Raw genomic sequence first — 21,322 nt, forward strand, 5'->3', positions numbered from 1 at the left:
ATTGCCTTAGTATCAACTTTGGCCCAAATTAACCTTTTATTTTGGGTCACCTCTACCTTTTTGGTGAGCCATCTGTCAGCCATGTTATATAGTCTTAAATCTGAGTGGCTTCGCAGTCACGCTTACAGGCTGATGGTCGCTATTGTCACTAAGGTGTACTGTGACCTCCGAAAAGAGGTCAGCCTTATCTCTAGACACACAAAAGAGATCCAGTACACTACTTGAATTGGCCGAGTGGTAGGTATAAGGGTATATGTATGTAATTCTTATCCTTACCCCACAAAATTTGGAGGTTAACCTTAAAAATTAAGGAGACTAGGAGCCGGCCAGCGGCATTACTTTTACAGTCTCTCAAGAGCCACTGAGGATGGTTATCAAAGAACTCCCCTGGGATTCCCTTCTTCTAGGCAAGCTTATACAGAGAGGGACCCATCCTAGCATTCAGATCTCCTAGTAATACCACTATGGACTGAGGATACAGTACAGATATATCTTCTAGGATAACTTCCAAGCCCATCCAGTATTCTGAATTATAGTGCTGGGATGTGCTTGGAGGAATATACACATTTACCAATATTAACTCAAACTGGTCATATTCAAATTTGACAGCTAGGAAGTACGGATACTTATCTTCGTTATATAATTTTTTCCCCTGCCATTGCAACTCTTGCTTTAGAAGAATGCATAGCCCACCAGAGGGTCTCCCTTTGTTCTTTGTTTTTTGGGCTGGGGAGGCCCATCCTTAAAAGCCTGGCAGTTGTACTTGTTCATCCACTTAAGTTAACCAGGTTTCTTGAAAGGCTATTATGTCGAATCTAGAGAGGAAGCTCATTAGTTCACTATCAACCATCCCTTTCCAGCCAGCTATGTTCCAGGTCATCAACTGTATGGGGTTCTCGGAGGCAAGGTGGTCTGGCTTGGTTGATTGGCTAGATGGTAAAAATGCCAGATGTCAACTTGACATTGGAGCCAGGTCGATATCTATGCTTCCCATATAAACACAGTTGTTGTGAGGTTAGATATTTCTCCTTGTGGGTTGCAGGACTTGTTGTTGCTCCTCTATATCTCGGTTGCCAGTGTGCCTCTGCTCTTGCTCCAAGAATGAATTTTTTCCCAATGGGCAGGTGCCTGCAAATGAGTTACTTACTGGAACAGACTGTTTGTTTGCAATATAATCTTCCATTGTCTGCTGCTTTAATGGCTTGGATAAACTCTCTGCTGCGGAGTGCTGGCTCTTCCTCCTTTTCCCCATTCAGGTTTGTTAAAACAGGTTTTAAAATGTTTAAAACTAGGTTTAAAAAAGTTAGAATGGGTTAAAAATGGGTTTAAAAGGTTTTAAAAGGTTAAAGTAGATTTAAAAGGGATAGGTTAAAAATACAATATTAAGGTAAAGGTAAGGTAAAGGTTCCCCCGCACATGCGTGCTAGTCGTTTCCGACTCTAGGGGCTGGTGCTCATCTCCGTTTCAAAGCCGAAGAGCCAGCGCTTGTCCGAGGATGTCTCCATGGTCATGTGGCCGGCATGACTAGATGCCAAAGGCGCACGGAACGCTGTTACCTTCCCACCGGAGTGGTCCCTATTTTTCTACTTGCATTTTGACGTGCTTTCGAACTGCTAGGTTGGCAGAAGCTGGGACGAGTAACAGGCGCTCACTCTGCTACGCGGCACTCGGGATTCGACCCGCCAAACTGCCGACCTTCTTGATCGACAAGTTCAGCGTCCTAACCCACTGAGCCACCGCGTCCCTCAGAATACAATATTAAAAGAGGTTAAAGAGTTAAAATAAAAATAAAGTAAAATAAAATAAAGCTTTTACTTTTGGAGGAGCTCTTTACAGCCTTTGCTGCCTGTCCACCATCTTGGCTCTCCCCCCCCCCCGTCTTCTGCATATACTGTAAGTATTTGATTTTTAGACTCAGCTTTTGCATCACTCAACCTGACGGTCAGTTGTCTCTTACATTAGTTTCCACCAAAATATTTGGGCAAACAGTGGGCTTATTTAACAGATGAGGTCTAGTGAACTTCTTCTGGGTGCGGCAACTGCTGATTCAGCCTAAGGAGTGAATAGTGATCTTGAAATAATCTTTGCACATAGCCATCATTTATCCACATGCAAATATCTAAATTGCTTTGGGCTTTCATTCCAACAGGCTATGGGAACTGCTGCACTAGCACTTACTTTGTTTTCCATAAGTACTTAGGGATTTGTTTTAGGAAAAAAAAATATATTAAGTTTAAATGTATGGTTTAGGAGGAGAAAGAAGTTATTTATTGTCTGATTCTCCACAGCCCTCTCACGGGGCCTTCAAACCTCTAGTTTAGATTCCTCAATGCACTGAGGCCCATGTTCTAAGCCTCTACATGTTATGCAGGAAACTGAGACGGAAGAAGCATAAGGTACATTTGGTACTTTGAGTTATTTATAAAAAATAAATAGATGGAATAAAAATAATAATAAAATATCCTAGCAGAGTCTAACCTCTGGATAGGCAGATCCATGTAAACATTTATGGAGATTCTCAGTCATCCAGGTGATCCCAAAGGGGCTTTTTCATATAGGCAACTGCACTTTCTTGTTTTTCTCTGAAGATATTTTACTTCTCATCCAAGAAGCTTCTTAGGCTCTGGCTGCATGGTGGGGAATGGAAGGATTTATACTCCTTGCAGTCAGTGAAAAAGCACCTTTGGGGCAGATCCCTGTAGTTTCCTTGACATAATGTTCAAATGCTTCAATCCCACCTTCTTCTGGGATGTTTTTCTCTTATCTCAGTCTAGCCCTGCAATTTCCCAGTGGTCTCCATCCAGGATTCCTCCTGCTTAACTTTTCAAAATTAGTCAAAATCTGCTAGGCTACCTTTACTACCAGTCTTGGGACAGTGTAGCACTATTTTTAATAATTTAATTGAATATTTTATGCATTAAAATTAAGATGAGTAGCTGCTGGTTTCCCCACAAACTGCAGACTAGCTAGAAAGTATGTTGCAATAGTGTATTTCTGTTTCTAGTGCGTCAAGCAAACTCTGACTGGTTAAAGGGCTACTCCCAGGAAGTTTACAGAAATAGTCACGAACACATTCGGATTACTTTCCTGCCCTTGTAATCCTTTCCTTCTTCTCTAGCTAATGATCTCCATCGCCTTTGGAGGAGTGGAGTGCTAGGAAGCTAAAATGAACGTTTTGCTTCTTCCAGCATTGATCGCAGCTTTGTTGGCGTTTCTGCCCAGTCAGACATCTCCAGTAACTGCCCTAGCAGTGCAGAACACTACCTTTCCCAGGTACAACCATTATATGTTTCTCCTGTCTTGTTACAATTCCTGCAGGTGCCACAGGTGAGATTGACAAAGCCCCACCTTTGGTTTGATAGACAGTTTTCTGTGGCTCCCTTGGTTGGGACCTTGTTGTATAAATGCTTAGATGTTCTGGTGATAAAGCTGAGTGGTGCCTTTGGCACCCTGAAAACACTTAACTATAAAATGACGTGCTGCCTAGTTGGGATTCTCCAGTCCAGTGTCCTGACAGGGCTGCTGTTTTCTGTGTAGCTGTATCATTGCATTGAGTAGGGGAGTGCCCCCTCCAAAAATCTGGCAGGATAAAAAAACTTAATCAAGTTACCACCTTCCCACTCTGACTGATACAAGCTGGCAAGATGTTTCCTTCCTATCGCTTGGATTGCTGTTCTTGTTCTTTCCTAACATGGAAGATAGCTTTTAGTTTTTCCAAGGATTTCTTAACTACACTGTTTGGAGAGAGGGAGGGAGAGAGAAAGAGAGAGAGAGAGGGGGGGGAGGGAGGGAAGGAGGGAGGGAGGGAGGGAGGGAGAGAGAGAGAGAGAGAGAGAGAGAGAGAGAGAGAGAGGGAGGGAGAGGGAGAGGGAGGGAGAAATTCTCTTGAGCAACAGAAAAATAATACAAATTCAGTGGAAGCCAGAGTGGGAGGCAAAATTAAAGTCTCATTTTTGGTAGTATTTATAAACCAACTCAGAGTCATAAATAGCATCTATAATTTCAGATTCTCCCAAATCATTCATTAGGTGAGAGTGGGATTATGCACTTTTCCAGTATCTATTACTTAAAAGACACATTTATCTTTTCTTTACTGAATTCCTTTTAATCCTCTTTCTGATTGTTTCTTCTTTTTACCACATATATCTATTTGCTTAATACTTGAGTCAGCCTCTTTGTAGTAAGGTGGCTATGAAACAGGGATTCATCTGAGTTCACAGGCAGGAGTTGCACTGTCTGACTAGAAAAATGTCTACTACTCCATTTTCTTCTAATTTTCTTTTTTTAAAATTAGCATTCACAGTACCTAATATATGGAGTCTAATATGGTATCTTAGGCAATACTGATGCATTCTGAAGACTGAATAGGTAGTTAATGGGGGGGAAAACCCCACACAGTAAGATTATAATAATAATAAGAAGAAGAAGAAGTTGGAAGGGACCTTGGAGGTCATCTAGTCCAACCCCCTGCTCAGGCAGGAAACCCTATACCATTTCAGGCAAATGGCTGTCCAGTCTCTTCTTAAAAACCTCCAGTGTTGGAGCATTCACCACCTCTGGAGGCAGGTTGTTCCACTGGTTAATTGTTCTAACTGTCAGGAAGTTTCTCCTTAGTTCTAGGTTGCTTCTCTCCTTGACTAGTTTCCATCCATTGCTTCTTGTCCTGCTTTCAGGTGCTTTGGAGAATAGCTTGACTCCCTCTTCTTTGTGGCAGCCCCTGAGATATTGGAACACTGCTATCATGTCACCCCTCACTCTTCTCTTCATTAAACTACACATACCCAATTCCAGCAACCGTTCCCTATATGTTTTAGCCTCCAGTCCCCCAATCATCTTTGTTGCTTTTCTCTGTACCCTTTCTAGAGTCTCGACATCTTTTTTACATTGTGGTGACCAAAACTGGATGCAGTATTCCAGGTGTGGCCTTACCAAAGCATTGTAAAGTGGTATTAGTACTTCACTTGATCTTGATTCTATCCCTCTGTTAATGCAGCCTAGCACTGTGTTGGCTTTTTTGGCAGCTGCAGCACACTGCTGGCTCATATTGAAGTGATTGTCTACTAGGACAATTTCACGTAGATTGTCTACGTGAAAGAAGGGGAATATTATTAAGTAGTATTTGATATTATTCATTAGACTTTATTAATAAATTATTTAATATTAATAGTTTTTAACTAATTTTAATTTAATTGCAGTTTCACCTCAATTCAGATCACATTTTTGTTCTGGGCCTACCTTTTTTGCGGTGGGGGCTTAAACAAAGACCACTTTCATGGGGGAATAAGCAAATCATACTTCTCTGCATGCCTTCAACTTTTGCCTTTAGGAATCTGTAATTATCTTTATTCAGTAGCTTTAGTTACTGTATTAGAAATCCACCTGATTTTTCCTGACTCTTCTGTCTCTCCTTCACATGGAAATGAGAGCTGCTTCTGTAGAAAATGAGCATGACTGTACAGCAATGTCCCCCTTTTCATAATCATTACCAAAGCAGATGTTCTTATTTTTGGAATTACATGTGAATCTGGATGTGGGGTTCATAGTTCCCTTATTTTTTGCCCATTAGGTTCTGTAAATTATATTCCTTAAAGCAAGTAGAATAATTGTTCAAGTAGAGTAATAAATAGTTATATGGGTGGGATGTTTTGGTCAACTCATTATCTAGGAGTTAATCTATGGTTTATTGTACTATATTTGTTCTCTAGGCTAGGAAACATGGACAGCCTTTCTGCAGGAAACACCATCTTTGCCCTCAACCTCTTCAGGCAGCTTAGTGCAAATGATTCTGCCAGGAACTTGTTTTTTTCTCCATTGAGTATATCTTCTGGGCTGCTAATGGTCTCATTGGGTGCCAGAGGTAACACAGAAGCTCAGATATTAAAGGTATATCAAGATACATTTTATTAAAAGGGGGAAAGGGGGCTGGCTGGGAGCTGGTCCCCATCTTTCCTAGCCGATGATGAGAACATTCATTTTATTTATTTACTAAGTTTATGCAATGCCCATTTTGCAATCATGCAACTTTGAGTGGCTAATCTATCATCTGGTCTAAAAAGTTCCAAGACACCTATTAACTCAACCTGGCTACACTCCTAAGATGTTGCTATTTGTGCAATTGCCAAGTGTCTGATTAGGTTTTGAAAAATGCAACAAGCACAAGAGATGCCATTGTTATCAGGATTCTCTGCTCCCAATTCTCATCCAGATTTGGGATTCTGTTTGCACGCAGATGGGAGCAGCTGCTATTTGCTTGGAATGTAAACAGCATGCAAAGGACGTCTGATAGGGATTCAGTCCTCTGTGCTTGACTTCTTTAAAGCCATTCTGGCAACTGCTAATTATGGAAAAGGTATTATTTGGGACAAATTCTTTCAAACATGGAAAAGTCCAAACATATACAGTAAAGTCAAGACAGCTTTTAGGGACTTTATGGACACCTATGCTTTATGGACAACTATACTTTCCTTGGCAACAATAGGGAATAGGTTGCCTTTAAGGAAGGATTTTTTTTCCAAAAAAAAATCAGCCTACTGTGTAAGTAGGCTGAAGTGTTTGGGGTTCAAACACTACCCAAATATTAACTATGTCCAACTCTGCTTGGCTTTCAACTTTAAAAGTTATACATCTGCAGGTAATCCTTCAAAAAATTTAGCTCCAAAATATATAAAGATCATTTGCAATGTGCAAGGTTTTGCTATTGTTGTATTACATTTTGAATTGATTTTGAACATGTAATTTGATTATCCATATATCATCTTATAGATGCTATCTGGATCCAAAGATGGAGAGGTTCACCAAAGATTTGAGAAACTCATTTCTGAAATCAACAAACCAAGCGCCAATTATAGCCTCAGTCTAGCCAACCGGCTCTTTGGAGAAACTTCATATGATTTTCTTACAGTAAGTTACATGCATGTTGGAGAACTGGCTAGAAACAACCATAAGTGCTCTGTTTGTTCCAATGTTTGCCTATATCATTGGAATTGCAGTTTGGCTCTTAAAAAGTACCTAATACTCCTATAGCTTTACTTTGGCCAACTGAGTTATCTGAAGGGGGAAATAAAAAGTCTAGCTGCTTTTACTGGGAATGTTACAAGAACACCAAGTAACACCAAGTAGGATTTTAGCATTCTAAATATAGAACTTTCAAATAAAAGTCATAAATAGAACTATGTGACCCATAATTGCCAGATATATTCTTGAATAAACTAAGTTATCTTGGGATAATTCCATAATGGTTCCTAATATCTGATATACTTTTTCTAAGCTGCATTAACTATCCAAAGGCACTGGCTGTTTTTAAGGTGTATTATTATTAAGGTGTAAAGGCAAAATAGAACTATGTGACCAATAATTGCCAGATATATTATTGAATAAACAAATTGTATTAACTGTCCAGTGGCACTGGCTCTTTCTAAGGTGTGTTCGGTGTAATAAATAATGTTTCTGGATTGTTAGTTCACAGAAGAATAGAACAAAATCAGTACTTGCTCTTTAGTGTTGCTTCCATTACTGAGATGTCACTGTTTCTTAAGTCATTTATAGAATCCACTCAGAAATTCTACCATGCAGGTCTGGAGAAACTTAACTTTAAGCAAGCTGCAGAAGATTCAAGAAGACATATAAATGCCTGGGTAGAAGACAAAACGGCAGGTGAGAATGATAATAGAGTTAATTAGTTGCATTAAGAAAGATATGCAATATTGTGCATGCATGTGAGAGAGACAGACAAGGCAGACAGCCCTAACATAGTTAACTGTTACTTGCTACATCAAAGCCCATCAAACCTCTCATGAAATTCTAGCCAAGAACAGATGCTTGATTTTATTGGACACATCTGAGCATATTTCAGTTATTTAATTTGCCTGTTGTTTAACTTCTGTACTGTATGTATGGTTACCTTACTAAATAACAATATAAAATGGGCAATGATATAAATGTTAAGGGAAGATGGATGGATGGGTGTTGGACTGACTCTGAGGAAGCAAAACTATATTTTATCCTAAGTCAGAGGAGCTTTTTGGGGAACCGCCTTGAGCTCATGAAGACAAATCAAGATAAAATTCTAATAATTAAATAAAAATGGCTTTATTTTGGTTTACCTACAAACATGTCCATGATTTGCTAAGTATTCCAATGACTGAGAAAGAGAGGGAGGGAGGGCGAGAGAAAGAGAGAGAGATCTTAAACCATAAATCTTACAAGTGGGCTGCTAAGAATTTTTTGTGCAACATTATGCATATAAAAGTATCAATTAAAGCAGGTGTTTTTTTACGCTCTCCAAAGGTAAAATTCAGAATCTGCTTGCCCCAGGAATAATTGATTCACTTACAAAACTGGTTTTGGTGAATGCTATCTATTTCAAGGGAAACTGGGCAAATCAGTTCAACAAAGATCATACACAGGAAAGGCCATTCCACATTAACAAGGTATGCATTTGTTAACAAATAAAGAGGCATTCTGAATATTTTAAATAGCGTTATTTTGCATATATCTGAAGCAAGTCTGGGATTAATTTGAAACATTCCTGTAGCAAATAAATTGCTTACTCCTTACATTTTTATTGATCTTCATGGAAATAGATGAATCATGAAGATCAGTCATCTTGAGGTATTAAGGCTTTGTGTGTAGAAATTCAGACTTTTTAGTCACTGAAACTTTTTCCGCAGGGATTTGTAATGCAGCACCACTCCCACTAATTCTGCGTGATTAACCATAATAACTACAGAGTAGTTGCGATTAGCAAATATATTTGCTGAGTATAGGGTTCTTTTATGTATGATCACCTGGAAGTATTCGATGGAGGATGAACAGGCACAATATGTTTCTATGTGGCTATCCACAAAGAAGGCTAGTTTTGATATTATAAACATCTGTTTATAATTGCTGATTAAAGGCACAGCTCAACTTGCACCAGGGGAGGGTCAGTGGGCAATTGGGTGCCTGCGCACCAGCCCACCCCTCACACAAGTCAAGCTGTGCATGTGTTTGCCAACCCACCACTCGAACAAGGGCTGCATGCCCCCAGTTCCCATTTTCCCACCCCAGCTGGGCTGCTGAGTTGCAAACGTTGGGGACCGCTCCTATAGAGAGTATAGACAGGTACAGAAAAAGACAAGAAGTAGATCAACTGGCCCTGTGGTGCAGCCTGAACAATCTGGAGCTGAACACTTTTAAAACTGTAGAGATGAGAGTAGATTTTAGAAGAAGCTCTCCTATTCTACCACCTCTTGCAATATTAGGCAACACAATATCAACAGTAGAGACCTTCAGGTTTCTAGGTTCTATCATCTCCAAGGACCTGGCATGGACATCTAACATTCAAACCTTCATTAAAAAGGCACAACAAACAAGGTTCTTCCTGTGTCAAGTCAGAAAGCTCAGATTGCCCAAGGATCTGCTGGTAAGAGTTCTACAGAAGAATTATTGAGTCTGTTGTTTACACTTCAGTAGCTGTCTGGTTTGGAACAGCAAACAAACAGGACAGGTACGGACTTTAAAGGATAGTTAGGACTGCAGAAAAAACAATTGCAACCAGCCTGCCTTCCATTTAGGATCTGTATACTGCACAAACCAGAAAGAGGACTGAGTAAATATCTACAGGCGCCTCATATCCTGGACATAAACTGTTTCAACTTCTCCCAACAGGACATTGCTATAGAGCAGGGGTGTCAAACTCAATTTCATTGAGGGCCGCATCAGCATTGCGGTTGCCCTCTGGGGGCCGGGTGGGTGTGACCTGGGTGGGCATGGCCTACTAGGTGGGTGTGGCTAGAGTGCATATGGCCTACTGGGTGGGCGTGGCCAGCTCTACATCATTCGCATCAAGGGTGCCTATGGGGGCCTGGGCAGGAGTGGGACAGATCTGAGGGTCTCTGGCGGAAGGAGGGTCTCTGGGCCAGGGCCAAGGCAGTGGGGGCCGTTCCCTCACTGTTTCCAGGATGGCTTCGCGGGCCACATGAAACCACTTCGTGGGCCGGATCCGGCCCCCGGGCCTTATGTTTGACATGTCTGCTAATACAGCATTGCATGCCAAAACAATTATATATAGATAGTTGTTTTTTTTCCATTTCTCCTCATTTCTTATCTTTTCTACTATCTTCTCATATTAGTTTCTTATGATTTATCAATGGTTTGTAACTTATGATTAATGATTGTAGCGATGAGTTATGACCTATGACCTATTATTTCCTGTTTATATGTACACTTTGAGCTTTACACTGGAGACAAATTCCTTGTGCGTCTGATCACACTTGGCCAATAAAGAACTCAGTTCAGATTTGATTCAAAAGTCGAAGCTAAAGATGAAAGTCCCAAAGGTGCTTTTTTCATGGGGCAACTGGACTTCCTTGTTTTCCTTTGAAGACGTTTCACTTCTCATCCACAATCACTCTATAAAAGAATGCCAGTGACCAGCTCTCTACAAGGAGTATAAATCCTTCCATTCCCCACCATCTAACCAGAGCTGAAGAAGCTTCCTGGATGAGAAGCAAAATGTCTTCAAAAAAAAACAAGAAACTGCTGATTAAAATCACAGACCTGTGTTTCATTGCATTCTTTTGCTCACAGAATTGATAATTCTTTAAGCATTTTTCTAAAATTCATAACCTTTGCTTTTTAAATCTCATCCTTAATACTCTAAAATTATTCCAATTCTATGAAAAATAAATTATCACTATGTGTAAATATTGGAAAATTTGGTGGATGGCTGAGATATGATACCGTAAATGCTCATATACATTATAAACACTCAATATAGTTTGATTCAAAAGGTCAAATCAAAAGATGAAAGATTTAATCAGAGGGAAAAAAAACCCAACACTAAATACATGATGGCATTCTTTGTATTTCCTATTTATTTGAAATATTTCTTCTAATATAGATTTTCTTCACTTCTAGAATGAAACAAAAACAGTGCAAATGATGTTCAGGAAAGGGGAGTACAACGTGACCACCATTTCGGACTATCGGACTTCAATTCTTGAGCTTCCATTTGGTGATGACGGCTTTAGCATGATAATTTTGCTTCCTGATGAGCCTGAAGATAACTCTATGGGGTTGGAAAAGGTGAGGTATTTTCATGAAACAATTTTAAACCCTGGTCCATCTGAAAACATCTCTGATACTAGCCCGCCATCTGCGATTGGATTCAAGACTTTCTCAGGGACCGGTTACAAACAGTGAGGGTCGGGTCTGCTTTGTCCACCCCCCTGAAACTTTGCACCGGCTCGCCACAGGGCTGTGTGCTTAGCCCCTACCTGTACTCTTTATACACATATGACTGTGTATCATCTGACCCATCCACTGCGATAATTAAGTTCGTAGATGACACAACTGTGGTGGGTCTCATTACAGGTGGGGATGAGACAGCATACAGGGCGGAGGTACAAAAAGTATCCATATGGTGTAGTAACAACAACTTGCACCTGAACATCAGCAAGACGAAAGAGATGGTGCTAGACTTCCGGAGGAAAAAGGAGGAACCTGCCCCAGTTTACATTGGTGTGTGGTGTAGTTGGTTCACATGGTGTAGTAAGATGGAGGGTTTGTTGCCACTGTGTGTTGGGGGGGTGGGAGCACAAAGGGAGGCTCAGCTAATCTCAATGTATACATAGTTGTACTTTGACAATAAAGATTCATTCGTATGCTGTCCTTTTTAATATTGAAGCTTGGTTTTCTGCAATTATAATTAGTGCTATTGTGTTGACTTGTATTTTCCCTTATTTTGAAAAGATGCAAAAACAAAGTCTAAAGAACACCAGCTAATACATTTATATCTCAAACTATTGTATACACAGTGTGATTCCATCAGTAGTTGATGTGTACAAGGCAATTGATAAGTTTGCCAATAATATACAGTATTTCTTATGACATTATTAAGAGGCAAACAGTTAAGTTTTAGTTTTTGATTCTTCAGTTTATACTGTTAAATGTTGAAATAGCTACTGAGATCCGTAGCTTGAAGAAAAGAATAAGCAAGTTCATATAGCTGAGGTATTTTTGTGTGGATATGTGGGTATCAGGAGGTGAGAGAGGATCCCTTGCAGGGACGAGCCGAGGAGTTTAGTCATCATCTGGCGGACAAAATCGCTCGGATCCGGACCGGCTTGGACTCTGACTGGGCAGAGTCTGATGTGGAGGAATCAGGCGGTCTTGAGCACGTTATCTGGAATGAGTTCGACCCTGTTTCCCCTGATGATGTGGACAGGATCATGGGGAGACTGAGAACCACCACCTGTTTGTTGGATCCGTGCGGCTCGGGAGGGAACACGAGGCTGGTTCCATGCAGTAATAACTGCTTCCTTGAAGGAGGGTGTCTTTCCTGCCGCCTTGAAGGAGGCGGTGGTGAGACCCCTTCTCAAGAAGCCTGCTTTGGACCCGGCTGTTTTAAACAACTACCGTCCAGTCTCCAACCTTCGCTTTCTGGCGAAGGTTGTTGAGAGCGTGGTGGCGCATCAGCTGCCTCTGTTCCTGGAGGAAACTGATTATCTGGACCCGTACCAATCGGGCTTCAGGCCCGGACACAGCACGGAGACGGCATTGGTCACGCTGGTGAATGATCTCTGGAGGGCTAGGGACAGGGGTTGCTCCTCTGTCCTGGTCCTATTAGATCTCTCAGCGGCGTTCGATACCATCGACCATGGTATCCTACTGCGGCGTCTCAGGGGGCTGGGAGTGGGAGGCACCGTTCTACGGTGGTTCTCCTCCTACCTCCAGGGCCGCTCGCAGTCGGTGTTGACAGGAGGGCAGAGATCCGCCCCGAGGTCTCTCATTTGTGGAGTTCCTCAGGGGTCGGTTCTCTCGCCTCTCCTGTTCAACATCTATATGAAGCCGCTGGGCGAGATCATTCGTGGTTTTGGGGTGGGGTATCATCAGTACGCTGATGATACCCAACTTTTTCTTTCCACCCCGAACCAACCCAGTGATGCCCTCTCCGTGATGTCCCGGTGCCTGGAGGCGGTTCAGGTCTGGATGGGGAGAAACAGGCTTCGTCTCAATCCCGCCAAGACTGAGTGGCTGTGCATATCGGCATCTCGGGTTAACCAAGTTATTCCATCCTTAATGATGAGGGGTGAGGTGTTACCCCCCATCGATAGGGCTCGCAACTTGGGCGTCCTCCTGGATTCACGGCTCAATTTTGAAGACCATATAGGAGCCGTGACCAGGGGGGCTTTTGCTCAGGTTCGCCTGGTGCGCCAGTTGCGTCCCTATCTGGACCGAGACGCCCTACGCACAGTTACTCACGCGCTTGTGACCTCCCGTTTGGACTACTGTAACGCTCTCTACATGGGGCTGCCCTTGAAGACCACTCGGAGGCTTAAATTGGTGTAGAATGCGGCCGCACAAGTTGTAATGGGGGTTTCCCGATACTCCCATGTAACACCTCTACTCCGTGAGCTGCATTGGCTTCCGGTTGCCCTCTGGGTGAAATTCAAGGTGCTGGTTATCACCTATAAAGCCCTACATGGCCTGGGTCCGGGATATCTGAGGGAACACCTGCTGCTGGCATCAAACGCCCTTTGCCCAGTGCGCTCCCACAGGGAGGGTCTGCTCAGGGTCCCGCCGGTAAGAGATTGCCGGCGGGTGACACCCAGGGATAGGGCCTTCTCGGTGGGAGTGCCTGCCCTCTGGAACCAGCTGCCGGTGGACCTGAGAACTGCCCCCGACCTCCGATCATTCCGCTAGGGCCTGAAGACCTGGCTCTTCGAGCTCTCGGGCCCAGACTGAGGAGAAATTTTTAATTTGGGGTTCTTTTTAATTGAGTACAGGGTCAATTTAATATTTTTTAATTTGGTTCTTAACTTTTGTATGTTGGATTTTTAATTCCCTGTAAACCGCCCTGAGTCCTCAGGGAATAGGGCGGTATATAAATATAACTAAATAAAATAAAATAAAATAAATAAATAAATTTAAGCCTTCAAGGCAGCCTTAACTTCTGCCAACTCTCTGGACAAATCCAGGTAGTTAATTTGGCAACATTTTCAGAAGTTGTTTGCCATTGCCTGCTTCTTAGGGCTAAGAGGGTGTGACTGGCCCCAAATCACCAAATCTAGTAATTAAAGTGATGATTTATAACCTTAGTGCTTTTAACCACTACAACAAACTAGGTCTCATTTTGTACTTTCCTTTTAGCATTTCTTTTAGCTTTTAGCATAATTGTAAATTATTGGATTTTCTGGAATGAAAATTGGTATAAAATTTAATACAAACATGAATAAATTATAAAAAAATATTTCTTATCAGCAAGTGAGTTTTCTCTGATGTAATGTATATAAATTTGTCAGGACTGCTGGGTAAGCAATTCTAGAACTAGTGGCTCTACCAGGTGGATCTGGCTTATCTTCCTCATGTTTGTTAAAGAGTGTATTGAGTTAGAAATTGATGTACTTTGAATATAAAGCTACATTTATATTTCTCCTTTTCCTCCTGGTTCTAAGGTCTGCCCTATTTTTGTGACTTAATTAACTTTCCTAATGTTCTATGAAATACAAGCATTTGCAACCACTTGTAAGATTTCAGGATTTTTCTGTCATTGTCAACATTGCATCATTTATTTATTTATTTTATTTTATTAAATTTATATACCGCCCTTTCCCGAAGGACTCAGGGTGGTTTACAGGGCATTTAAAACAACCAATACAAAAGTTAAAAACAAATTTAAAAAGGGATTAAATCATCCCTAGAATTAAAAACCCCAGTTAAAAATTCTCAGCCTGGGCCGGAAAGCTCGAAGAGCCAGGTTTTCAGGTCCCGGCGAAATGTGCGGAGGTCGGGGGCAGTCCTAAGCTCCACAGTCAGCTGGTTCCAGAGGGCAGGCGCACCCACAGAGAAGGCCCTTCCCCTGGGTGTTATCCGCCGACAATCTTTTATCGGCGGCACCCTGAGAAGATCCTCCCTGTGGGAGCGCACTGGACAAAGGGAGCTTGATGCCGGCAGCAGGTGTTCCCTCAGATATCCCGGACCCAAGCCATTGTTGTGTGAAGAGTGAAATTATCAGGATAATAAGTCTGTGTGTCATATAACCAGGAAATTCTTTTTCCTTTAATGCTTTTCATCTTATTTTAGCTGGAGAGAGAAATTACGCATGAGAAACTTAAAGAGTGGATCAAGCCAGAGAAGATGATCCCAAGAGAAATTGAACTCTCCTTTCCCAAATTTAAATTGGAAGAAGAATATGACCTGAAGCCTGTTCTGAGAAACATGGGAATGACAGATGCATTTGATGAGGGCAAGGCAGACTTCTCTGGAATGTCAACTAACAAAGATTTAGTCATATCTGAAGCTGTTCACAAATCATTCATAGAAGTCAATGAAGAAGGCACTGAGGCAGCTGCTGCCACTGATGTTATAATAGAGTTAAAGAGTGGAGTATTAGAAATCATAGTTGACCATCCCTTCCTCTTTTTTATTAGCCAGCGATCTACAAACAGCCTCCTGTTCTTTGGCAGGTATTATTCTCCATAATGGGTGCATATAATGGCATAATGGGTGGCCCTTAATTCCTCATCAGATTTTTTAAAACCATGTTGTACTGAACTTTCACTATCACACTTTCGATCTCTGTAATTAGGTAGAGATAGTACCTTCATAATACTCCATGATACTGGATTTTAATCCTTTCTTTCCAGGACAGAATTATTTTTAATGAATTCAAGAAAATAATTTTGAGTCCAGGTGTTCTGATTGGTAGATAAATCCTGCAACATTGCTTTGTTTATAGGAATGTAGGCTTTGGGGGAGAAGTTGCTAAGCATGAATCAAGGTATCACAACACAGATGTAACTATGTATCTGCCCAGTATACATTTCCATGTGATGATACAAGTACAGTCAACTTAGCTTTCATTGTGACATCATGTTTTGTCATTTGGGTGAAGTCATGGCTAGTTGTAGATGCCACTGCTGAGCTTATAATAGCAAGTGTGCACAGTGCTAGAATGAGTACACATAACATTTTTTTGTGGTCATCATTTAATCAAGCAATTTGATCCTATACAACTCAAAATATCTACAAATAATATTTACCTTATATAATTCTTATTTTGATGCAGTTTTTCATTATTCAAAATTGAAATAAAAGAGCATTTAATTATGTTGCTTTCAGATTTATTAACAGCTGGTATGGTGATAGACCCTTACATCAGAGGTCCCCAATCCCTACATCCGTGACTTGGTACCAGTCCAAGATCTGTTGGGAACTGGGCCACAAAAGTGGTGGATGAGCATGCAAGGCTTCATTTGCACATGCGCATGAACCCGTCCCCTAATACACACCCCCATCACCAGTCCCTGTAACCAAAAAGGTTGGGGCCGCTGCTGTATATTACTCAGCTGCCATTTCACTGAAATTCATCAGTTACACCCAAACTGTATTTCAGGTAGTCCTTGACTGTAATCGAGCCTAGAATTACAGTCTTAAGTTGTTGGGTTCATAAGTCAAGGTATCATGTGACCAGATTCAGTGGTATGATAGTTATTATGATGGTCATTAAGTGAACATGCGGTTGTTAAAGAAATTCATTTTCCCCCAATGGGCATTCTTTGCTGGAAACTGGAAATGAATGCTGGAAACCAGCAAAAAAAAGTTGCAAATGTTGGTCATGGGACCACAGGATGATGCAAATAGCCATAAAGGTGAGTCAGTTGCCAAGTGCCCAAAATACAGTCACGTGACCAGAAGATGTGTGCCTGGCTATCTTAATTCTGAAAATATATCGTAAGTAGATCTGGGGAGGACTGTTGTAATTTCATTAAGTGACCAATTGGAAGTTGACAACTACCTCTACAGTAAAAATTGATTCATTGGATTAATACGATGGAATAGATATCCACCGATGCCAAATGTCCATTAAATTAACATTTTATTTTAATCATGAATAGGGCAAGGTGAATAACAAGGCTGGCGGGTGTTGCCCCCCCTTTCTGCATCACAGCATGTCATATCCCACTGGTCTATCTATCCTTCTCAAATCTTAACAACATTTACCTTTTCTTATGTGGCTGCCACATCCTGAGGAATGACTTTTATCTGGACTCATGTTCCAATGAGGAAGTTTGGTGTGGTGGTTAAGGCTTCAAACTGGAAACTGGGAGACGAGTTCTAGTTGTGTTGTAGGCACAAAAGCAGCTGGTGACCTTGGGCCAGTCCTATTCTCTCAGTCTTAGGAAGGAGGCAAAGATTTCTGAAATATTTCCAAGAAAACTGCATGGATTAATCTGGGAGGTTGTCAAGAGTTAACACTTCTCAAAAGCACACACACACACACAGACAGACACAAAAAAGATCTATCAATGAACACACTAATTGACTAAATATCTTATTGGCAGTTATATGTATAAGAGACACTGAACAGTTGAAAAAAAAGATACTTAAGTAATCAGTGTGCTCATTAATGCTAAATTTTCCCTTTGGAGGTGGCACATGACAATTTAATCCATGTATGCTAATTGACCAATCTGAATCAAAATGTCTGTGTACAGTGCACAATTTGTCAATACTAATTGGCTAGCCGGCTTTACACTTACATAAAGAAACAGATTGCTTATTTACCTGAAAGTCATATATGGTTATAAGTAGTCTCATTTGCATAATAACTGGAACAATATCTTCCCCTCTGCACTTAGCAGAAGAGCAATTAACATATCTGGCATTATTTACAAGGATGATATCAATGTCCTGTCAAAATGATTTACTGCTTTCTTTCCCCCATAATTCCTAGCCAAATAGTATGGCTAAATGAAGCTATGATAAAAGGGCAACCATGTCTGTATCATGCAATGTTTGATACCAGTATTATTAAAAATAATTTTGTTTAAGGCCATTACTTCGGTTATTTATTATATTTGTGGGCCTCTCTGGTCATAGTAGACTGAACGGCATACAACCCCAAGATTGCAATTTAATTAAAAATAAATGAGGTAGCATGTTTGTGTTCATCCATTTGCTACTAATTTCTACTGGTGAAGCCAGTGGAAAGTTGCTGGCAGGATGAATAAACAGAAAGCAAATGCTCAGATATGAACCACCCATGTTGGGGACAAGGTCAAAGTTCTCCACAATATTGTAAGCCACCCAGAGTTTGTTGTTGTTAGTTGCGAAGTTGTGTCTGACTCATCGCAACCCTATGGACAATGTTCCTCCAGGCCTTCCTGTCCTCTACCATCTTCTGGAGTCCATTTAAGCTCACGCCTACTGCTTCAGTGACTCCATCCAGCCACCTCATTCTCTGTCATCCCCTTCTTCTATTGCCCTCAATCTTTCCCAGCATTAGGCTCTTCTCCAGTGAGTCCTTCCTTCTCATTAGGTGGCCAAAGTATTTGAGTTTTAGCTTCAGGATCTTGCCTTCTAAAGAGCAGTCAGGGTTGATCTCCTCTAGGACTGACCGGTTTGATTGCCTTGCAGTCCAAAGGACTTGCAGGAGTCTTCTCCAGCACCATAGTTCAAAGGCCTCAATTCTTTGGCGCTCAGCCTTTTTTATGGTCCAGCTTTCACTGCCATACATTGCAACTGGAAAGACCATAGCCTTGACTATACACACTTTTGTTGACAGGGTGATGTCTCTGCTTTTTAGTGTGCTGTCTAGATTTGCCATTGCTTTCCTCCCGAGGAACAAGAGTCTTTTAATTTCTTGGCTACAGTCCCCATCTGCAGTGATCTTGGAGCCCAGGAAGATAAAATCTGTCACTACCTCCATTTCTTCCCCATCTATTTGCCAGGAATTGAGAGGGCCGGATGCCATGATCTTGGTTTTCTTAATGTTAAGTTTCAACCCAAGTTTTGCACTCTCCTTCTTCACCCGCAGCAACAAGAGGCTCTTTAGTTCTTCTTCACTTTCTGCCATTAGAGTGGTATCATCTGCATATCTTAGGTTGTTGATATTTCTTCCGGGAATCTTAATTCCAACTTTTGATTCCTCTAACCCTGCCTTTCTCATGATGTGCTCTGCATATAAGTTAAATAGGCAGGGTGACAGTATACAGCCTTGATGGACTCCTTTCCCAATTTTGAACCAATGAGTGGTTCCGTGTCCAGTTCTCACTGTTGCTTCTTGGCCCACATATAGGTTTCTCAAGAGACAAATAAGATGGTCTGCTACGCCCATCTCTTTAAGAACTTGCCACAGTTTGTTATGATCCACACAATCGAAGGCTTTAGCATAGTCAATGAAGCAGAAGTAGATGTTTTTCTGGAACTCCCTAGCTTTCTCCATGATCCAGAGTATGTTGGCAATTTGATCTCTAGTTCCTCTGCCTCTTCGAAATCCTGCCTGTACTTCTGGTAGTTCTCGATCCACATACTGCTGGAGTCTAGCTTGTAGTATTTTAAGCATAACTTTACTAGCATGAGAAAGGAGTGCAATGGTGCGGTAGTTTGAACATTCTTTGGCACTGCCTTTCTTTGGAATTGGAATGTAAACTGATCTTTTCCAATCCTGTGGCCACTGTTGAGTTTTCCAAATTTGCTGTCAAATTGAGTGTAGTACTTTTACTGCATCGTATTTTAAGATTTTGAATAGCTCAGCTGGAATACTGTCACCTCCACTAGCTTTGTTGTTGCTCAGTTTTTCTAAGGCCAACTTCACTTCACATTCTATGATGTCTGGCTCGAGGTCAGTGACCACCTCATTGTGATTATCAGGGACGTTAAGCTCATTCTTGTATAGTTCTTCTGTGTAATTTTGCCACCTCTTCTTAATCTCTTCTGCCTCTGTTAGGTCCCTGCCATTTTGGTCCTTTATCATGCCCATTTTTGCATGAAACGTTCCTTTCATCTCTCCAATTTTCTTGAAAAGATCTCTGGTCCTCCCTATTCTATTGTTTTCTTCTATTTCTTTGCACTGTTCATTTAAAAAGGCATTCTTATCTCTTCTAGCTATTCTCTGGAATTCTGCATTCAATTGGGCATATGTTTCTTTTTCTCCCTTGCCTTTCACTTCCCTCCTTTCCTCAGCTATTTGCAAAGCTTCCTCAGACAGCCATTTTGCTTTCTTGCATTTCTTTTTCTTTGGGATGGTTTTGGTTGCTACCTCTTGTACAATGTTGCGAACCTCTGTCCATAGTTCTTCAGGAACTCTCGTCTATCAGATCTAATTCCTTAAATCTATTTGTCACCTCTACTGTATATTCAACAGGGATATGATTTAATTCATACCTGAGTGGCCTAGTGCTTTTCCCTACTTTCTTCAGTTTAAGCCTAAACTTTGCAATGAGAATCTCATGGTCTGAGCCACAGTCAGCTCCTGGTCTTGTTTTTACTGACTGTATAGAGCTTCTCCATCTTTGGCTGCAGAGCATATAGTCAATCTGATTTCTGTGTTGACCGTCTGGTGATGTCCATGTGTAGAGCCGTCTCTTGGGTTGTTGGAAAAGAGTGTTTGCTATGGCCATCGTATTCTCTTGACAAAATTCTATCAGCCTGTGCCCTGCTTCATTTTGTACTCCAAGGCCAAACTTGCATGTTATTCCAGCTATCTTTTGGCTTCCTACTTTAGCATTCCAATCCCCCATGATGATAAGGACATCATTTTTTGGTGTTAGTTCTATAAGGTGCTGTAGGGCTTCATAGAACCTGTCAATTTCATCCTCTTCAGCACTGGTGATTGGGGCATAGACTTGGACTACTGCGATATTGAATGGTTTGCCTTGGATTCGAACTGAGATCATTCTGTCATTTTGAGGATTGTATCCCAGTATTGCTTTTCCTACTCTTTTATTGACTATGAAGGCTACTCCATTTCTTCTGAGGGATTCTTGCCCACAGTAGTATACCTGATGGTCATCTGAATTAAATTCACTCATTCCTGTCCATTTTAGTTCGCTGATACCTAAGATGTCGATGTTCAGTCTTGTCATCTCTTTTTTGACCACGTCCAGCTTTCCTTGATTCATGGATCTTACATTCCAGGTTCCTATGGAGAAAAAATCTTTACAGCATCGGACTTTCCTTTCACCACCAGACACATCCACAGCTGAGCGTCCTTTCGGCTTTGGCCCAGTCGCTTCATTCTTTCTGGTGCTACTAGTACTAGCCCTCTGCTCTTCCCCAGTAGCATATTGGACGCCTTCCGACCTGAGGGGCTCATCTTCCAGCATCATATCGTTTTGCCTTTTGGTACTGTCCATAGGGTCTTCATGGCAAAGATACTGGAGTGGGTTGCCATTTCCTTCTCTAGTGGATCACGTTTTGTCACAACTCTCTGCTATGACCTTTCCGTCTTGGGTGGCCCTGCACGGCATAGCTCATAGCTTCACTGAATTACGCAAGCCCCTTTGCCACGACAAGGCAGTAATCCATGAAGGGGCACCCAGAGTTACTATACGGG

At 41.5% G+C, this 21,322-nt stretch overlaps 1 protein-coding gene across 1 annotated transcript; it reads left to right on the forward strand.

Moving 5' to 3' along the window:
* The first annotated feature begins 3,076 nt into the window (after positions 1-3,076).
* LOC310637821 (serpin B6-like) lies at positions 3,077-16,092 on the forward strand. The gene is made up of 7 exons (XM_083358398.1): positions 3,077-3,273; positions 5,706-5,883; positions 6,763-6,900; positions 7,536-7,653; positions 8,287-8,429; positions 10,900-11,067; positions 15,067-16,092. The coding sequence occupies exons 1-7, from the start codon at positions 3,167-3,169 to the stop codon at positions 15,463-15,465; spliced, it is 1,251 nt and encodes a 416-aa protein (XP_083214524.1). The 5' UTR covers positions 3,077-3,166; the 3' UTR covers positions 15,466-16,092.
* The last annotated feature ends 5,230 nt before the right edge of the window (positions 16,093-21,322 follow it).

Source organism: Vipera ursinii (assembly GCF_947247035.1).
Source record: "Vipera ursinii genome assembly, chromosome: 3".
NCBI classification, from domain to species: Eukaryota; Metazoa; Chordata; class Lepidosauria; order Squamata; family Viperidae; genus Vipera; species Vipera ursinii.

What these genes read in the sequence shown, in the direction of transcription:
- LOC310637821 (XM_083358398.1), top strand. Translation starts at nt 3,167, where the DNA reads ATGAACGTTTTGCTTCTTCCAGCATTGATCGCAGCTTTGTTGGCGTTT. An exon ending in CAGAAGCTCAGATATTAAAG is followed by an intron (nt 5,884 to 6,762) that starts GTATATCAAGAT and finishes ATCATCTTATAG; the next exon opens with ATGCTATCTGGATCCAAAGA. An exon ending in GGTAGAAGACAAAACGGCAG is followed by an intron (nt 7,654 to 8,286) that starts GTGAGAATGATA and finishes CGCTCTCCAAAG; the next exon opens with GTAAAATTCAGAATCTGCTT.